The sequence below is a fragment of the Miniopterus schreibersii genome, assembly GCF_964146895.1.
Source record: "Miniopterus schreibersii genome assembly, chromosome: 9".
NCBI classification, from domain to species: domain Eukaryota; kingdom Metazoa; phylum Chordata; class Mammalia; order Chiroptera; family Miniopteridae; genus Miniopterus; species Miniopterus schreibersii.
The window spans coordinates 69987500-70007907 of record NC_138118.1 but is presented as its reverse complement, the minus strand read 5'-3'; the positions used below and the strand labels follow the sequence as shown (position 1 = coordinate 70007907).

At 37.7% G+C, this 20408-nt stretch overlaps 1 protein-coding gene across 1 annotated transcript in view; it reads right to left on the bottom strand.

The window, feature by feature from the left end:
• The window catches only part of HDAC9 (histone deacetylase 9), a 696981-nt gene that overhangs the window by 153276 nt on the left and 523297 nt on the right, over positions 1–20408 (bottom strand). The window contains exons 16-17 of the mRNA XM_081146569.1: positions 9967–10087; positions 5384–5433 (exon numbers count right to left, since the gene is read on the bottom strand). Of these exons, the coding sequence (XP_081002695.1) occupies positions 5384–5433; positions 9967–10087 (171 nt within the window). The remainder of the gene's footprint in view (positions 1–5383; positions 5434–9966; positions 10088–20408) is intronic.

Genomic DNA, 20408 nt, shown 5'->3' with positions numbered 1-20408 from the left:
CAAATACAGTGAGGAAGGGGACATGCGGAAACGAGAGGTCCCAAATCAAGGCGGGTCCTCCGATGTGCAAGGACTGTGATGTATCTTTGATAACAGCAGTGGAGGAATTGAAGTACTGATTGCAAGCCAGGTCTGAGCTGAATGTTAACACGAGGGAAATCAACATTACCCCGATTTCTGCACGTGAGACACAGACGTCACGTGACCGCCTCTTCTCTCCATGGACCCAACGAAAGGCACTGTGCGTGCTCGGGATAACTGGGTGGGAATAACACATGATGCGTATACTTGGGATAAAAGGAAGGAGTTCCTGAGTCATTATCAAAACTTTAGGAACATCCCAATTTTGGCCTAAGCATAGGCTTAGTTTCAGGTTTTTATGAAGACAGAACAATTCCCTATTAATCGGCAACTGCTTGGTGAAAATGTCAAAAATATGGTGTGTTATTACAGCCCAAACAGTTAATACTGGATGCCTACCCCCCACCACACACAAACCCACCCAAACGCATTCATTCCTAGTTGTTTGGAAGATTTAGCTTACGGCTGCTTGAGTAACCCCCACCCCAGCCACCTCTCTCCTTTCTTTTCTCTTCTGGAAGTCCCCTCCTCTGTGCCCCCATAGCTCATTTGCCCAAATCACCCCGATGAAAATGCTACGAGCAACTGAGGAAAATGGTCTTAACTCATTAGTCTTATTTCTTATCTCATTCCTGCACCTTAGTGAACCACCGGCAACAAGTCTTACCTTATTTTTCCTGCCCTTCCCTCCTCTAGAGATGGCCTGTTATGCGTTCTAAAACACTAATTTTTTTGACCTGGCTGGTGTGGGTCAGTGGTTAGAGCATCGCCCGTGCACCAATGGGTCACGAGTTTGATTCCTGGTCGAGGGCCTCTACCTGGGTTACAGGTTCAATCCCTGGCCCCAGTTGGGGGGGGGGGGGGCGGGAGGCAACCAATGTATGTGTCTCTCTCATATCCATGTTTCTCTCTCTCTCCCCCCTCCCTCCCCCTTCCCAGTCTCTCTATGGATCTGTGGAAAAAATATCCTCAGGCGAGGATTAACAAAAAAAAAAAAAATAAATACTAATTTTTTTTCAAAGAAAACCATTCTAAATAGCAGGAGGAATGTGTCTTAACCAAACCAATCTGTTACATTGAATTTAACAATATAACCATAGATTTGGTCACAATGAATCATTCCCTGATATTGCAACAATAGAGAAAGTCCAAGCAGTCCTTTGGAAGGCTGGCCACTGGGCCTTTTTTTACTATTAGCGGGGGGAATAAACGTGGAGGACCAATGTGGTATATTAAATGGAAAAATCATATGAAGGGATGAAAGTAGTGTACAATACCAGAATTTTCTTCTGAATATGTGTATGTACATATATAATATTTATACATATGTAAATTTTATCTATCAGATGGGAGAGCTTATATTTTAAACCTTACACAATGAAAGAAAATTTGAGCCATTTCCCCCAAACCTGCCTCCTGTATAGTGAGTGTAGTTAGTATATGACCGAACCGCCTGCTGAAAACCTCAGAGCAACTGAAATGAGCCTTAAACTACCTCCCCACAATCACCTAATTCTTCTCCCCATCTCCCCCTCCCCAAATCACAAAAAAAATGACACCCCCGTGCCCAGGGTGTCAGAGCTAGGTGCAGTCACACAGAGCAGGGACAGAGCGAAGGTTTGCAGTAAAGAGCCCGCTTCCTGCTCACAGGCTGGCCGGGTTGCTGCTGCAGAGGCGCCTTGATTAAACGCACAGAGCCCCACTTCTGGCACATCTTTGACCAGTTAGGCTGGCCCGGATTCTGCCCATGCTCTGCAATTCCTCATCCCTCCTAGGGAATTGTTCTGCCTCTTCCACAGCTCCTCCTCCTCCCATCAAGGGTCTGACGCTGCCCATTGACCACGTTTCTTTTTCTGCCTTTTGGCACTCGGAGCTTGTCTGCTGGAGAAGAGTGGAATTCTCTGCTGTCTGCAGGGCTTTCCCCAGGGACCGGAGCATGAAACCCAAACTTATATATAAAATCATATCCTGTTTGCAAACACCATATCCCCTTCGCTTCTTGCTAATCTGGTCCCGTAAACCCCAGCACAGCTTGAGAGCCCATCCCTCATCTAAACAAATGCCATAAGCCCCTTTATACTTTTACAACCATGTCAAAAAATAATATTGCCTGCCAATAGTGATGTGATTGGAGTTGCCTCCTCCGAGCCATAAAAGAAGTGCGGAGTCTGTTATCAATTTCTCTAAGTGTATCAGGGGAATTATGGGTCGATTCAGTTCCAAGTTATAAATGACAACTCAAAAGCCGCAGAAGCGTTTGAAGCTGGGAGCTGATGACGACATTATCATAAAAGCCTGCTCGTCCTTGCTTTTGTGGGTTTTCTTTTTTTTTCTTTCCCTTTTCTTTGTGGCCTATCAAGTGAAGAGGGAAAAATAAGGCTGAGAAATGACTTCAAGATTTCTTCACACAGCAGCAGGTCAGATGGCCAGGAAAATGATCACTATTTTTGGTGATATGTATACCCTGAGGAGTGAGAACTAAAATGGTCTTGCGCTGGCTTTTGTTTCCAGCGTCCCTTAATTTTCTGTTTCACTATAAGATGACCAAGTCCTGGGTTTGGCGCAATGCTCTTTTCAACTGGTGCATTTTCTTGTAGTGCAATCACACAGTAATCAGAAATGAGTCATGCCATAGCAACTAAACAAAAAGAAAACCAAACACAAAGGAATTCCGAAACCTTGAGACTGTTGCTCAAAATGCAACTCGGGAGAACATACTTTCAAGCACATTAAATGCCCCTCACCTGTTGAGCTACCTGAACAACACTGTTGAATTATCACATGGAATTTTAGGGGGGAGTTTCTGATTTCATAACACCTCGGGAAGTCTCCTCAAAAGCCAATTAATCATCAGCATTCAGTAGGTATATAATAAACCCTTCTAGCAGGAAGGTATGCATTCTAGGTAACTGGAATTTTCTTTAAAAGTTGGAGAGCACTAAGTATTTCAGAATTTGAACCAATGGGTCCATCTTAGATCATCTGAATGAGAAGGGGGCCCTAAGATAAAAGCCATTTCAGTGGTTTCCAAGCTCACTAGCGTGACCCTATGTTGCTAGGTTGGGCCACACCAAGTTCATACTGAGTATCTTTTATATACTTAATATGTCTAGTTCTGTCCTGGAGGTAAAAATGGAGACTAATACATATCAGAGGACCCAGAATGTCTCTTAGGACTTATATCAAAATGAAAGATCTTAAGGGGCAAGATGGTATACCTTAATGTCTAGGAATACAATTTGATTCCTGAAATAAACAAAAGACTGAATGAAACTAGTTCTCTAGTGCATCAACAGAACAAGGTTGTGTGCATGCACACACACACACACACACACACACACACACACACACACACTCAACTAGACCTACAAAACCACCACCAAAGGACCTAAAAGCCAATTTGATAAATAGAGGTACCTCTCTTCAGCCCTTTCCAGTATTACTGCAGTCAAGCTAATCAGTCTCTCTCCTCCTGCCTCTGCTCAAGCTAGACTTACCCACCATCACTGCCACTGTCTGGATTAGGTCAGAGTCTGAGGACGTTATTAAGGACTTACTCTATGACACCCACTGTGTCAGAAGTAGCAGGTACTATTTATTCATTGGGCACATTTAAGAGTTTACTAGAGCAGTTCTGGCTAAAGACAAGAAATTACCATGCTGTGGGTTTAGAATAGTGGAGTAGAGGTACTTTGTGTTCAAGGGATAGTGAGTCATAGGCAAAGCCCAGTTCAGACTTGAGAGGTGGGTCCTAGGGAGCTCTGAGTCATGAGACAAATGTACTTATAAACGAGTGGGGGTTTGGTGGCCACCACTCTTTCACCATACCCCATCACCATACCCACTAAGTAGTCCTTAGCTTTGTTTCATTCTTTGCCTCATTTGCAGGTAATCAGCCATTCTCTTAAAATGGCCACTTGGGACATTAAGAAATAATCTCAAAGCCAATGAAACCCACTTTAAAAATCGGTTTGTCCCCTGCCTTCTAGAATAATTTTGTAAGCTCCTGGCTTCACAGGAGGTTTGCTAAAAATCAGCAAGGGTTAATATGGGGGTGGTGACTGTCCTGTGCTAGAGGTTAAAAGGCCAACTCACCAGTGAGCTGCCACAAAGGGGACCTCGGTACATTGGCCACACGGCTGCACTGATGGGCTCCAGGGCCTGTGGCTAGCCTGTTAAAGATGAAAGCCATAGAAGGTCCTAAAATGCTCCTGTGGCACTCCTCCACATGGACATGCTCATCCACCTCATACTTTCCACATTTTACCCTTTACTGTGTGACTCCGGGAAATTAACCTCACTTCTAGGAGACTTCAGGTTCTCATATGTAAAATGGTATTAATGATAATGACGATTTTACCAAGTTGTTATGAACCTGTTGAATGTTGGTGAACTATAAAGTCCAATCACATTAGTTGTAGCTGCCATTTTTAGTTCTAGAGGGCAGAATCACAGGTAAAGGAATAGAAAGATTATCCTTGATAAATCTAGCACCACTAAAATGAGTTAGCTGAAAATATATGAGGATTCCCTGTATAAAATTTAGCTACGGAAAACACTGCCTAGTACATGGTATACACAGGACTTGTTTTGTTCCTTCCCTTCAATATCCAAGAAACCTCATTGACTTAAACTCCTTAGTCCTTAGAAACCTGATCTAGAATTCTCTTATCCTAATGTGACTTAGCACTCAGCTCTATAGGATGATGGGTTGTTAATGGTAAGGGTTAACTTTAAATACATTGCAGGCTATAGGGTATGTTCTAATCATCCACAAAAATGCAGGCATTTTTCTTCATATGTCGCAGGATTCAAACAAATTTGTCCTTGCAATGTGGTATAAATATCCTGGGTCAGAAAGGCTTTGTTAATTATTGAAGACAACAATGGTCCCAGAAGGTTCACAAACATAATGTCCCACAATGCAAAGCACTCTGTGAAGTTTATGCAGTTTTCATAAGGACTGTAATGTACATACTCTCTGCTATTACCTTTTCTCCAGCTATATAAAACTCTAGCAAAGCCATCTTTGTGAACATGTGACCTGTGCAGTCGCACAGAACCCTGCGGTTGGGGGGACCCACACTGATTTCATCCACTATTGTTGCCATCTTGAAATTCTTAGCTTTTGAACAAGGGGATCTATATTTTTATTTAGCACTGAACCCTACAAATTATGTAGCCAGTCTTGCAGTCTAGTATAACTTTTACTGAGAAACAGCCTTAAACATGTCAATAGATACATAAAGGAGATATTTTCAGAAGTTTGTTATTTAAGAGCAGTAAACAATCTCATACTTACCCCAAGTCCACCACAAGGTAATGAAGAAAAAAATTTTTGAGAGGAGTCACCTACACAGAAAGAAGACATGAAAAAATATATAAATTGGGAATGTAATTATAGTTTTTAAAATATTAAAATTTTAATATTCTTAAAAACTAATTTAGTTTTTTGATGTGTTTATTAATACATAGTATTATATCACATGGTATTTATCATTCAACTCAGGAGGAAACTCATCAAATTTTAGAAAGGTAAATAAATAAAATATTTAAATAAATATATAAATACCTATTTAAATAAATATATTACACATAAATAAAATATTACAAATAATAAAAATATTATAGTCTATTGTCCACATGAACAAACAAATACCTATGAAATTTGAGTCTTAAGGTTTGTTTTAACTGTCCCACATGCTGTATAATATATCACAACACTTTTAAATTTATACTTTAGTATTAATAACTCAGCTATTCACTGGGTGTATCCCTCTAATGTGGTTCTGAAAGCCAAGATTTATGAAATACACTGTCATTTTTTCAATGTTTCAAATATTAAAACATCTATTCAAATACACAGATTTATTTTGAATTTCTACTTCAGATATAGCTAAGACTAAGTATCTTTAGCCTCTCCAATATTTACAATTTTTTAAACAAGTCACAAAACACTACAATGAGGATAACACTATTTGGGGATCTATATAATATAAATATATCTTCTTTAAAATATATGGTAAAATCTTATCTGTGACTGTCTCTTAGTTTGATAATTCATGGAATTTTTAATCCTTTTGGTTACCTGCACTTTTATTTTCTGCATTATCTACTACATGAGTAGAGAAAACAAAAATAACTACTCCTAAATTTCTTAGGCTAAAATCTGCCTTGCAAAGCAATTAAAGGGAAAGGCAGTGGGCATTTCTGTATCATAGTCAAATGACTGTAGTGACTTGGATGGGTCACTCGGGAGATTAGTGGTAGAAACAGGTACAAACCTGCATTTCACCTTTCCCAATTCATTTGTTCTATTGATGATCAAGGAAATAATAATGAAAATTGAAAACAGACTCGTGGTGGAATTCACATGCCACATCAATAAAAGTCTAAATAGATTTTACTATTACAGAAAAAAATAGATTTTTGAAAACAAGAAATTGCATGAGTTGATTTTTCAAATGCAATAGCTAACAGATGGAAAATGGTAAACAAAAATTTAAGCACAAATGAAAAAATGATACATCTCATTATATAGAAGGATCTTCATAAAAATAAAAGAAGTAAACAACAACAAAGAACAGGTCATGAAAAAATAGTAAACGTGAAATGCTGACATCAGTAAAAGATACATAAAAACTTGATGGATAGCTTGGGGAGGAGTAAAGGTTACTTACATTGTTGCTCATAGCAAAGATATTTCTGTATCACTGAATATTTTGCAAGGATGCATTCATATGTCACATGTGAAATTAAAATATGTAATATTGTATATTTTAATGTCTGAACTCTATTCCATAGTTAAAAGGAATAAAGTTAATATTACAATGCAATAAAGTAACTTTTAAAATTTTATATAAACTAAGAATAGGGAAAATAAATGATACACTGCTTAAGGAGAATTGTATCTAGTAATGTTTGCATAACACAAAAAAGACAAATAATAATTTAAATTAGTAATGCATTAAATATTTTAATTTACTGAATTGACTGGAATTTTTGAAGCTAATGTTGTGTTGCCATCTCCATGACCTGAGATCTGGCTAGCCACACGACAATAAAAACTGGTAGTAGGAACGACAGGAATATTAATGCTAGGGAAAACCTCCTACCAGAAATGATAGGAGAGAATGTTTTTAAAAGTGTCCCCTTACAAGGATCTAGAGTATTTAAAGAGATAAATGGTGCACACTTTCAAATCTAATTATTTTATAAGCTATGGCTATCTTTCAAGATACAACCACTGATAGGTCTGGTCATAATGGACTCCTACTTAAATCCTTCCTCCTAACTCCAGAACATAACTATGAAGAGCAGTACTTCTCAAATCACCTAGGAAATTTCGAAAGCTGAATGGGTTCAAATTCAGTGTGTGTGCACTGACAAACTCTGCCCCACCCCAGCACCACTCTGTGATGGGAGGGAATGGAGAAGGGGAAATGTGGCAGTGAACGGAAGGCCAGAAAGAAAGGGAAATACCTTGATGGCTCTAAATTTCTGCATTTACACCTGGCAGCTTCAATCTGGCTATTTCAGACGTAAACAAAAAACAAGCCACAAGAATTCAAATTTTACAAGGAACAAAAAAGCATGAAAAGTTAAACTTTAAAAAGGATCGAATTAGTCACTGAGAACTTGAATCAAGGAAAACCGGCTGTTCCTGGACTCACAGGAGGAACTAAAGTGGGTCAGGAGTGGCAGTAAAGTTGAATTTCATACTTGACATCAAGGCTGAGCAATGCAATATCCTTGTTTATATTTACTCACGTGTCCTGCACAGAATACTGAAACTGTCACACTGACCCGAGAGGTTCCTAGAGAACTAACTCCACATATATACCCAAAGCTAATTCTAACATCATTAATTTCATAAATATTATCCCACATTAAATATTCAAAACTAATGAGATAAGTGGCCAATTTATTTGGATTTAAACTTTAAAAATTAGATTATTGGTACTTAGTGTTTTCATCAAATGCATACATTAAAAGAATTGTCTGAGATCTAAAATACGCGTTTGAATTCATTTTCAAACCATCAAATTTTTAAATGATATTTATGTTGCATATTTTGAGAAAATCAGTTTTGTTCAAGTGTCAAATTTCATTTTAAAAATTGGTGGTATTGCCACGTTTCAAAAGTAAACAGTTCCAAGTCATCAAATTTAAACTTCATTTCTTTTACAAATATGTCTTTTCTCTCAAAATGTAGACAATGGTTGTTTTGGAACATCTCTCAAACAGATGTAAGTTCTTCCCGATAAAATCCAAAATACTTAGTCCTATATCTAGGCTGATTTATAGTTTAAGACCATAGTTTAAAAAAGATGGGGGATGTTGCTACTTGTTTTCTCGCAACTAAGTTAAAAAGTAATCAAAATGAACACAGCTTCCTATATTTCAATGTGTATTTTCACCTCATAAAAACATGAAAGTTAATGTCTGGTTTACTTTATCTTTGGGTAAATTGTGTGAGATTATTAATTCCTGTAAAAATAAGGACATTATTACATAGTGCTCAAAGCAAATGCAGTTCTTTATATAAAGAATCTATATGTATAGAGATTCCTTCCTTTCAACAGAAAGTATATATGTTTAGATTGACTTATTTGCCTTTATATTAATATATAGATTTAATTCTATACAAATTATTTCTCATCAAATTTTAATAGTTTTCTAAAAACTGAACAATCTTCATGTGTTCCCCCTTTCTTTCAATTTCTTCCCAAGCTACCACCACTTCCCCTGAATGCATGTGCGCATACACACACCCACATCCCTTTCCTTCATAAATTTAGGGATGCCTCCCACTCCTTTTAAAAGGCAGATTGTAAGTGCCACAATGGGCAGCTGTTAATTTCCCCTTATGATTATTTTCCAAGATGCCTGCCTACTACATGTCATACATTTGCTTTTCAACTGCTTAGGGCAAGTTAACACAAAATCATTTTGAAATAATATTGAATTAGGTGAGAGAGTCCAATGATTTGAGATTGACACAATAGGTTTTGTTGAAAGAAGGGGAGAAAAAAAAGTCCTAAAATGCCTTTTTTAAGTTAAAATAGTTTTTAAAATATCCTTTTGGCATATATTACCATGTTATATATTGTTATTCCATTATAAAAGGTTATTAATAAACTTAATAGAATTATTTCATCTAAAATAAGGTTTCGTAATGAACTTTTCCCAAATCTGGTATTTCTCTCATATAAAGTCTATATAAATCTGTGCAACATTGATTTTACTTTAAAATCTGATGGCAAAGATTTGAAAAATAATACATTAACTAAAAATTATGTTTATTAGTTTTCTACTTCAGCCTGTTTAATCTACTTTACTGTTTAATTCCACAGTTAAGACATTAAAAAGTTTACACTAAGGTTTAAAATGCAACCTAACTATAAAATGCAGTATTCTACACATAGCAAGAAGGAGTTTTCACTTAAAACAGGTGTGCTATGCCCTCTGTCTGTTAAGGTCATAAACAAAAGAGCTGAACAGCACAAAACAAATGAAAAAGGTGAAGATAAATTTGCATAAATAATGTGAAAACCTTTCTTCTTTTAGTTTGAAAATGGAAGCAAACAGACTCCACAGTGCATTTATTCCTGTATGCTAAAATACAGAGAAGGAACACTATTCAAATAGAGATGAATTGAAAAGTAAACATCATGGGACTTGCATGGTCATTTTTTTCTAATGCAAGACTTTTCTTCATCTGCATTGGCGTCTATTGTAAACCACTCATTCCACAGAGCAACACTGATGGAGAGCTGATTTTTTTTGTCACACTGCTTGCCAAGTATTTTGAACTGACACCCGCCTTGACTAATGATAGTGCTGGAATGTGCTGTTCTCTGTAGAAGGGAGGCCCATACAGACCTAGGAGTGTCCTGGGGTCCAGCTTCTGTCCATCCAGGGGGTTGGTGCCATACAACAGTGAGTGATGTGCAGAATGAACAAGCTGTATTTCCTCCAGGCTGGCTTTTCGACCTTGAATCCGCTGAAAGAAAACAGCAGAAGCCTCCAGTACTCCACTGACAACATTTAGAAGAAAATAAGGCCCCGAGTCACATTTAAGATGATTAATAACGGGCTGGGTTTCATCATGGAGGAATGTGACACTGATTTGCTTAGCAAAGTACCATAATAATATTTGAAAAATGAGAGTATGCAAGGTTCAGAATCTTGGCTTGCTTATGCCTGAATGGGCAATTGACATAAAGCATATTCTTCTTTGGCATAAAAAAAAATCTATAACAAAGAAATTAACAGTTAACTCATATGTAAAAGTATCAGCTTAAAACAAATAAGGTCAACTGTTTAGCTGAGGAGTAAATTCATCAACTTATTTTATACTCACCTATAAAAGCTGTTGAAACAAATTCCTTATTGTTTCTTAAAGAACTTAAATAAAACCAATACATTTTAATGTATTTGATTATAACAAATATGCTGATCACTCCATGTGTGTGCGCCCCATAGTAGTGTTCACCTAGAGTCTAGATTGTAGACCAGTGTCCCTCAAAGTGTGCCCTGTGGGATCAGGAACAGTTCAAGAACTATTTATGAATGGTCTGTGATGAGCTCTGTATCAAATTCAAAGTAGACATTTAGAAACTTTTATAGTATTTTAACAGAATATCTTTATGTCTATTGAATCTAATATAATCTTGTACGTCTTCAATCACATTTCACTTTTGTAGTACTTCATTTTTAATGTATTTTATAGAGGCACTGGTTTGTGACATAATGGAAATGAAACAAAAACAATAACTGCTGCTTAACCAGAGACAGTCTGAGACACTCTAGACTCAGTCAATATTTTTACACAATCGCCAGGCAGAGACTTTCATTTCAACTAAGAAAGAATGGTCCTTTGACACAGACAAAACCACACATTAAGTCAAAGCTCAGTTAGTCCATATGGGAATGGAAGTGTTCTTCCTGGCCACAGTTCTCAGCTGGCATAACTACAAGCCCAATAAACATCATGTTGGTGTATGAAGTGAATTAGCCTAACTTCTGAAAATTGTCATGTTTCCTAAAGTTACCCAGATAGCATTAATATTTCACTTAAAATATGTATCGCAATAAGGGACTTGTAAGGCAACAGATTAGACGGAAACAACGTACAGTGGACTTCAAAGAGAATCTCTTTAGGGATTGCTGTCCTTTCATGTTCCTGCCCATGGAATCACCAGTTGACAGAGAAACATCAGGTGACAACAATACCTCTCTCGGGACCAGGACAAGTCCATATTCAACCTCCCTAATTTAAGGTGATGCATGTGCTGTCGATGTATGGTTCACTGAGGGAGCAGGCCAGAAACCTCAATTTACTGACAATTCCTAGGGGTTTACTGGGTAGAAGGCAGAGCTGAGCCTGTCACTGAGAGTAAGTCATGTAACAGAGAGGGAAGAATGGTGTGAGATCCAAGGGATAACAGGAAGGTAAATGAGTGATAGAAAACAGAAATTTCTAGACACTGTGCCATCGTGTACCAAATAAACAAACACATGCTTATGGAAATTTCTGTGTCATAGCATTGAATTTCCCTCTTTTTGACACCCAATTTACATTTCCAGAAGAATAAAAATATGTTTCAGAGAAATTATTCCCAGGTAGGTGTTAAGTATTGAAATTAAACCAGGTAAGTAATGAAAACTAAGGCAAATTTAATGATGGCCATCTGGTCAGTCATTGCTCTGATCAATAAATGAACATGTTATTGACCTATGTGGCTTGATGATAAACATTAAATTTGGAAATGTTTATGGAAAACCAGAACAACCAAAGCAACAGAATGAGAAGTAATGAGATAAAATTAGGAATCGAACGTTCAAAGTCAATATTAAAGAGAAACATTTTAACTGTGAGATTTCAGCTGGTGGATGATCCAAGATAAACAGTGGTAAATCCATGGTCTGAGTCATCTAAAATTGGAGTGAGCAGAGCACTGGAAACCAGACTGTGGCAACCAGTCCCATCTGGCAGAATAATGAGCACTGTGAAATAAGAGGGCTCCCGGCTCTCACTTCTACGAATCTAAGAAATCCATAGCCACTAATATTTTATATGCTGATATAGTGAAACATCTATACCTTAAGTAATGTCAGTTCTATAGTTAATAATCAGATCCACATTTTGACTGATTTCATATCAAATTTTTTTTCCTTTTTATTTTTCTGTATATATATTTTTCAGCTCTGAAATTGAATTTCCGCCTCTGGTCTGACATTAAATACCATTAATAAGAAATATGTCTTCATGTTTTCATTAACTAGTCATATCTATTTACAACCATTCACTCTGTGCTTGTCCTGACTCCTTTCTTGTTCTCCCAATCACATGTTTGAAAAATAACCTGCTAACAAGATTCAACTACAGACAGTAGCTCCAGTGCAAGAAATCTTAAGAGGACACCTGCAGGATTGAGTATCAGTCATCCCCTTAAATAATACCAGCTAACCAACAGAAAGGATGGAGCATCTGGCCCAGCCTATTTGACTTACTTACTCTAAGAGTATGCTGTTCTAGTGTACACTCTAGTGCTCCTTGTCACTATTAAAACATAAGTTCATTTTACTGCTTTCATTTTACCCGCCCCCTCTTTATCTCCTTTTTGCTCCCAGTAAGTATTTTCCACTGGCCCTTTTTATTATTATAAAATATATTTCTTTTAAACAATAAATACACTAAATATAAGGAATACTTCTTCTTAACCATCACCTCTGCTTCTATGGCTGCAGGACGTGCATGTTTCTATAGAAAGAGAGCTGTGAGAAAAAAACACAATGTAATAGGAAAAATGTTTCTACCTGGGAAAAGGACCTGGAGAAAGCATGTTTTGAGATTTATATCTCACGGGGGCACTGCTACGGGAACTTGAAGGATGTGTAAGCTAAAAACTCTGAAATGGCGACAGCTCTCCTTTCTTCCTCACTGAGTCCCCTGGAGAACTTCCATTTTGCCCTGCTAATGTCAGATGCCTGAGATTTGTCAATTTCACTTCTCTCAAACTGAGGTCTCTAACAGTTTTCGTTTTCTGATATGATCATGAGTAATTTATTATGTTATGTGTCTGTGTTTAAATATAGATTTTCATTTAATCCCTTCCCATATTTTCTATTTCCTGTGCACCCTTTTCCCCTTCATTTCTCTCTCATGATGCTCTCTTGAGCCAAAGGTCAACTGCAAAATGAGTCACAAAACAGGGGAAAGTGCTCTGATCGTCGTAATTTAGGGAGATACAGATTTCCGTTCTCAGAGATATTTCGTCTGCAGGATGCCTATCCAGAGTCATCTATGATTCTGACCAAAAGGTTTTTTTGAGAATTCTGAGTATATTTGGAAACACGATGCATTGAAGAGACGGTGTTCATTTGGGTGTTTCTGGAAATCTCACTTGAGATCCAAATACAGGTCTTAATTACCTTGCTAACAGAGGCCTGGGAAAGCAAGCTTATAGCTCTCCTTTCGGGTTCGTATAAAGAAATCTTGCAGTGTGGGATGTGTTCTTTATTCTCTGTTCATTCTCTGTGACTTGCACTCAGGCAGTTCCTTCCCTGCCTGCTGGGAAGGAGCTGATGTTCAGGGAGGGCCTACTCTACGCTATGCACCTGGGGATGCTGGTTTAGTTCTGAACCCAAGCCTGCATTCCGGTTTGAAGTCTGACTCAAGTCATTTAAAACGACCATATCATTGAGTCTCACAGCACACCACGGTTCTTCCCTAAAGAAACAGTCTTCCTGAAATAAAGCCCATTAATGCAACCTGATTATAGAAGGAATGTTCTGAACATGATCTACAAAGTCATATTGTGACAGGATGAAATGCAGCCTGCCCACACCCACCCACACACAGAGCACACACACGGTATAGATTCATTTTTTTTTTTTTTCTGCCAAGGAGCAGGGTAAAAAGGAAACAGTTCTATTCCTTCCCCTCCTGTGTTCAAAGCCTGGATTGAGGCCAGTGTCCTAATCAGTTCTCATTGGCCCTGGAGGAATCAGAACCTTTTGTAAAATATAATAAAGGGCATAAAATCATGATAAAATGCATGAAAAAGCAGTGCCTTTGGTTAGGGAACTAGAAATAATTTAGCAGAACAGATGGATTGCATTGGTTTGGTATTATTGAGGACATGAAAGGGCTCGTTTTGTGGCAGTTCCAAACTAAGAGAAAATGTCCAGCTTAGATTTGACAAGTCAAAGTACCTGCCTCTGCTGGGGGAGACCCCATTTTCTTTAATCATTTTCAAAGTGGTGACATATTAGGCAAGAATTTCCACTGAAATATTTCATTTTCTGAAAATATTTCATCCAGTGTCCCTAAATAGAGATGTTTTTTTTCCTACAAAAATCCACAGGGCTGCAACTTATAGAATTAAAGAATCATAAATGATTTATGAGTGTCAGAGTTATCCTCTGTTACAAATTCCATACTTAACATTTAATGAATCAGCTCATGGCCTGTTTCATTATTCTTGATACACTTTTCTCTCGTAAACAATGAAAAAAATTGGTCTCATGCATATGCCCAGGTGTTCCTACTGGAGTTTGCAAATACTACAACAAATTGCTTCTTTAAATGTTACATAGAAGATAGTTTCTTTGCCCTCCCCACAACTGCATTCTCTTCTTCCATATATCCTTCATCTTCTAATAACTTGTTCTCCTCAGAATTTCCAAAACTGGAAGGAGGCAGGCAGCCCAGCAGACTTTTGGTTCTTTCTGTTGGTCACATAGAAAGAGAGTGAATTGCAAGTAAGAAGTCGTGAGTTCTGGGTACTGACTCTCATGAGTCCTTAATGCACCCACAGCCAGCTATGAGCTACCTCTCTGGGCCATTGTTTCTTTTTATATAACCATAGAAGGCTGACCAAATTATAATTATCATTATTATTTTATTGATTTTTAGAGAGAGAGGGAGGGAGAGGGAGAGAGAGAAAAAGAAAAATCGATGTGAAAGTGAAACATCGGTCTGCCTCCTGCATACCCCTTACCAGGGACCAAGCCCACAACCCAAGGATGTATCCTACCGGGAATTGAACAGGCAACTTTTCAGTGCATGGGACAATGCCCAACCAACTGGGCCACATCAGCCAGGGCTGACCAAATTATTTCAAAGCCCCCTTTTAGCCCTAAAATAATAATATTCTATGTGAAATAACCTTAAATACAATAAAAACTCAATAAAATATCCTTTATGTTAATTTATAGGCTTGCCTTAAGCAAGAAAATATAATACTTGAAGTGACCCATTACTGTGGGTGAGATAAGAGAGATCTGACTATGAAGGTTTTCAAAAGGACTCTATTCTTTGAAGCCCATTTTTTATGTACTTACTTGTAATTGAAAAATAAGAATAATTTTTAAACTCATATCCTTAGTCTGTGACAACTTTAAAATAATGAACAATTTTCCCAATTAAAAAAAAAAAATTATGTATGTAACTGTTGTTTCTCAAGTAAACACTGACTTTGGTAACCATCCATCTCCAAATACCTGACTCCACTCCCTTGTTTGTCTCTACTTCAGTTAGCTTATGAGGTTGAAACTTCATAAACTTAAGACGTTGAGTTTTGGGGGCAGTGATTTTTAACACTGGCTGTAAGTTGGAATCAGCTACAGAAGTTTAAAAAGTATGGACTCCTGGGACCTACCTCCAGGGCTTCTGATTAACTTTGTCTGGGTACAGCCTGGGCATTCAGGTACTTAGAGCCACCCCATGGGTTTAAATGAGCAGCCTACGTCAAGAACCACGTGTTAGAGGGACCTGTCCATTCTTCCTGTTCATAAGTGAACTCAAGATACTGAAGCTGAACTGACTGACCAACATTTGGGACTAACAAGTAGTTAAAATAAATGGTTGGCACAGAGAAGCTTGGGACGTAAAAAAGACCTATCTGGTCTTCAAAATGACAAGTGCCTTCTACTTCCTTGTAACACTGCCTTGATTTAATCATTACAATTTACTTAAAAATATTTCAGGGATTAGAGCAATTTCAAAATCACTTCAGAAAAACAGCAAATCCCATTCAGTAATAAAAGTCTGAGTGCTAAACAGCATATGTACTATATATTTCTTACAATTTGATTTTCACCCATTTAAAATCATTATGCTCATCAGAAAGTTTAAAAAAAAAGTTACCTCTAAGTGAAACTGCTCAATTTTCACAGTTTTTATGCGAATGAGCAACTGGATCCCCTACACTGTAATTATTTTTTAAACTTCATTGTGAATGAACATTTTAATGATTTTGGTTAAAGCACTGCTTTTTTATATAATAATCATATGTAAAACAAATTGTCACAATAAATATTTTGTGTTACTTTAACACTACAATTTTCAGATGGTTGAAAAACATAACTTCGTTTTTAATAAATATTTGGTTAATAAGTTGCTGTTTAAAAAATTCCTGTATCACTTTCCAAATGGATTCAGAAGGGCAGTGTGTCTTCTTTCCTTTTATTGATGGTTTTCCATATTAATTCTTCCCTTTTTTGAAGAAATAAAACAAAAAATCTCAATTCATCTTCTGATTATAGGCTGCACCAGCATTTTTCATGCATTTATCTGTCTGGGTCCACTCTGCTGTAGTATACAAATCTCCCTCAGAGTAACAACACAATATACTGGTTCACTCATCACATCTAGAGCATCTGTACTGCTTCCTAAGACTGCTATATCTTCAGAGACCACTCACAAGCCTCCCTGTTTGAGACTTTTTTACTGCTCTGCAGTTAGATTCTAAAACACAAAAACACATTTTTATTTTTTTTCAAACTAAACAAAATAGTAAGCTGTTATGTGCTGCCATCTAGTTAGATTACTCTATAAAACAAATGTTTAATTGAATTTCCATTAACTTGCAGGATGCAGTGCACTGCAGCATCGATGTCAGAAAACCTGAACATTCCTAAAGCGTTTCTCCAAAGGGTATTGTATTTCTTTATTTAGATTTGCAAAAGGTATTTGAAAATCACCTGTGTGTGTGTGGGAATGTGTGCTGGAGACTCTAGCCCTGAGCTCTTTGGCATCTTGAGATTGTACACTGAACCCGCTCCCCACTTTTCTCACTGGAACTGCTAAGGAGTCCCAGAGAGGCAACGGTAGCTTGGTTTTGGGTCCCAGAATTGTTTTGTAATTCCTTTGTGTTGGCACTTGAATAAGGGAGTAAAACATTGCAGCCCAGGATGTTGCTTATGCTTTTTACTTAGGAATTAAGCGAAACAAAGTTATTCAATACTAGTCACAAAGAGGCAATGCAAATTCCACATAATGTGCAATCCAACAAAAGCACTGTAAAATATTATTCTCAAAACAAATGTGAGAGCAAGCAAATGTCTGTGGGTGGCTTGGTGGGGCTGAGAGTCGTGAGCACTTCTGGAAAAACAACTGCAAGTGCATTTCTAACAGATGATGGGTCAATCTCTGCAATTTTTAAGCACAGAAGAGGATGTTCTTTCCTTCAGGGGCACACACACTTTAGAAACCTGGAGGCTTCTACAAAGAGTTTGTTTCTGAAGAGGACACCAAATGACCCCTCTAGATCTCTTTATCACAGTGACAAGAAAGTTGCTGGTTTTGCTTTTTGTTCCCAACCAAATCACTAAACTAAGTATAGATGACTCAGCAGGGGAAAAAGTAAATGGTGTTGGCATGAAGCACTACCAAGCACCTCAATTTTTTAAAAACAGTGCCACGTCATACCAAAAGAAGTTAACCCATGTAACCACTGTAACCTAACATAATGAGGACTAATGTTTTCTCTGGCTGCTAATCAGGACTAGTAAGCACAGCCAATTTACACTATAGCTTACAAGCTAAAAGCAATGTGTCTACTGAAACAGCCTAAAAATGTTGTCTACTCTTAACCAAAGAAAGTGTTATGTTCTAAATGAACTCCTTAGCCAGGTAATTTCATACAATATTAGAGCTGAAAGGGATCTGAGAAAAGACCCTGCCTAACACCCTCATCAGTAGGGTTAAATGATTTGACAAAAGTACACAGATAATTAATGGCAGGACTAAGGCGAACTCTAACACTGAACAATAACCTCTGAAGAATCCATTTTGGTTAATTTTCTACATTGCTACATGAAATGACAAATACCTAGAGTCCCAGACACACAGATTTTACCTTCTCAGGTATGCTTGCTATAGACATACCCAAGGAACAGAGCGGGGCTTGAACTTCCTGACAGTCTCACCTGGACAATTTTTTTTTTTTTTTTTTAATTTTATTATTGTTTAAAATATTACAGATGTCCCTTTTTCTCCCCAATGACCCGTTCCACCCCGTTCCTTCCCCCTCCCCAGTCCCTCCCTGATTCTCCCAAGGGGGCCATCATGGTAAATAATCATTTACATCCAAGCTGGAACTTAACTTCTCTTGGACTGAAAAAAGTCAAGTTCAATGGGAAGATGTTGTCCTTGGCCTTGGAGGCTGTAGAAGGCTCGTTAACACTAACCAGGAAGCTCATCAGCATAAGAACCATTAAATGGCAAGTTACATGGGGATGCATTATCTGGTTGAAAAGGCAAGAAGGTTCTTATGCAACTGGAATGAGTTTTGGTGAATTGCTGAAAGGTTTGCTGTATGTTTTGGGGTTTCATTTTTCCCCACAGCACTGAAATTTTCTAAATAACTTGGCTTAAGATAGAAAGGTTAACATCCTTGCAGGAGGGTTTAATAATATATTAATGAATGTGTATATTAGATTTAACATGTCGAATCAAAAACTTTACAAGAAAATTCACAATGACCATGTATCAGCTGTGCTTACTGGGGAGAATACTGGCCAAAGAAAGAGATTCTGCTATTTCTGAGTGGATTAAACTGGTTTGCAACACTCTCTGTATGTCCCCTTTTTATTTCATTTCCTCCCCTACACTTCTGGTAGAAACAATCGGGAAGAGAAAATAAGTCATGTTTCTTTTGGTTCTATGTTTTATACCTTTTGGTACTATGTTTTATCTTACAATCTAAAAGTCTCTAGAAAAGGATAACATTTGTTTAGCTAATGTTCATTTCCAAAAATTCTACTTTATATTTTCAAATCAGCCCGGCCGGGCATGGCTCAGCAGCTGAGCATCAACCTGGGATCCAGGAGATCGCAGTTCGATTCCCTGTCAGGGCACATGCCCGGTTGTGGGCTTGATCCCCAGTAGGGGGCGTGCAGGAGGCAGCCGATCAATGATGACTCTCTCATCATTGATGCTTCAACTCTCTCTCTTCCTCTTTCTTCCTCTCTCTGAAATCAATAAAGATATATTAAAAATAATAATAAAAATAAAATAATTCACACAAACAGAGGCAAAGGGACATTGCATTCCTAGATGTCTTCAAGTTAATGGTTTTTTAATGGTTTTAAAAATTCCGTTTTTTGCTTTGGATTAGGTCAGCATAAAATCATCGATATTTGATAATACAGGAGCAAATAAACACATATGGGCAACAATTTCATCACTTAAGAAAGCAAACAGTAAACTTCTCTCAAACTATGTTAAGAAAAAGCGTGTTCTGTTTGCATTACCCTGAAGTTTTGGATCAGACTTTTGTGCTTGGTCTTCATCAAGATCAAATCTGCTGATCTGGGCTTTCGAGTACACTACTTGGTAATTGTGTGATTGTCTGCCAGAGAAACTCTTCCTTAGCTTACTGCTCTGGGGCTAGACTCACTCACTTATTCTCATCAACCCCACAGTGCTTCTGACATTTCACCCTGGGACTTCTATCACATCAGTCGATATGTAGTATGAATTAACTTTTGTGGTTTCAAATGATACATGACTAAAATAATGTGCTGTATGAGGAACTTAAAAGGAAGACTGGTCAGAAAGGGATGGTCACAGACAGATTCTAAGACCCATGTGTACCGTATATTTCTGCATTTGCTCTGTTCATAAACAGTGCTCCTTCAGGTAAGAGACTTAAAGGAACACCACAATGTAACAATGCACTGAGTGCTGTGACCAGCCACTGCTAATTTGGAGTAGTTGGGGTAAGGCTTCAGGATATAGCAAAGACCTGAAAGTGCAAATACGTAAACAGCAATGCCTCTGCTGGCAAAAGCACTGAAAGATTGCCAGGCTGGAAAACGATTAGAGTAGATGCAAAAGTGAGATAGGAATGTCCACGTGAATAAATGTCTGTTAAGACCAGAGTACCACAAATTAGTCCCCCTGCTGGTATATGTAATGCTTTCGGGATTCTATAAACAGAGGGATTTGGCCTCTAAACTACATTATCAATACAGTGAAAACCTTAGTGATAACTCTGAAATTTACCAAAGAGCCTGAAAGCCTCTGCCAT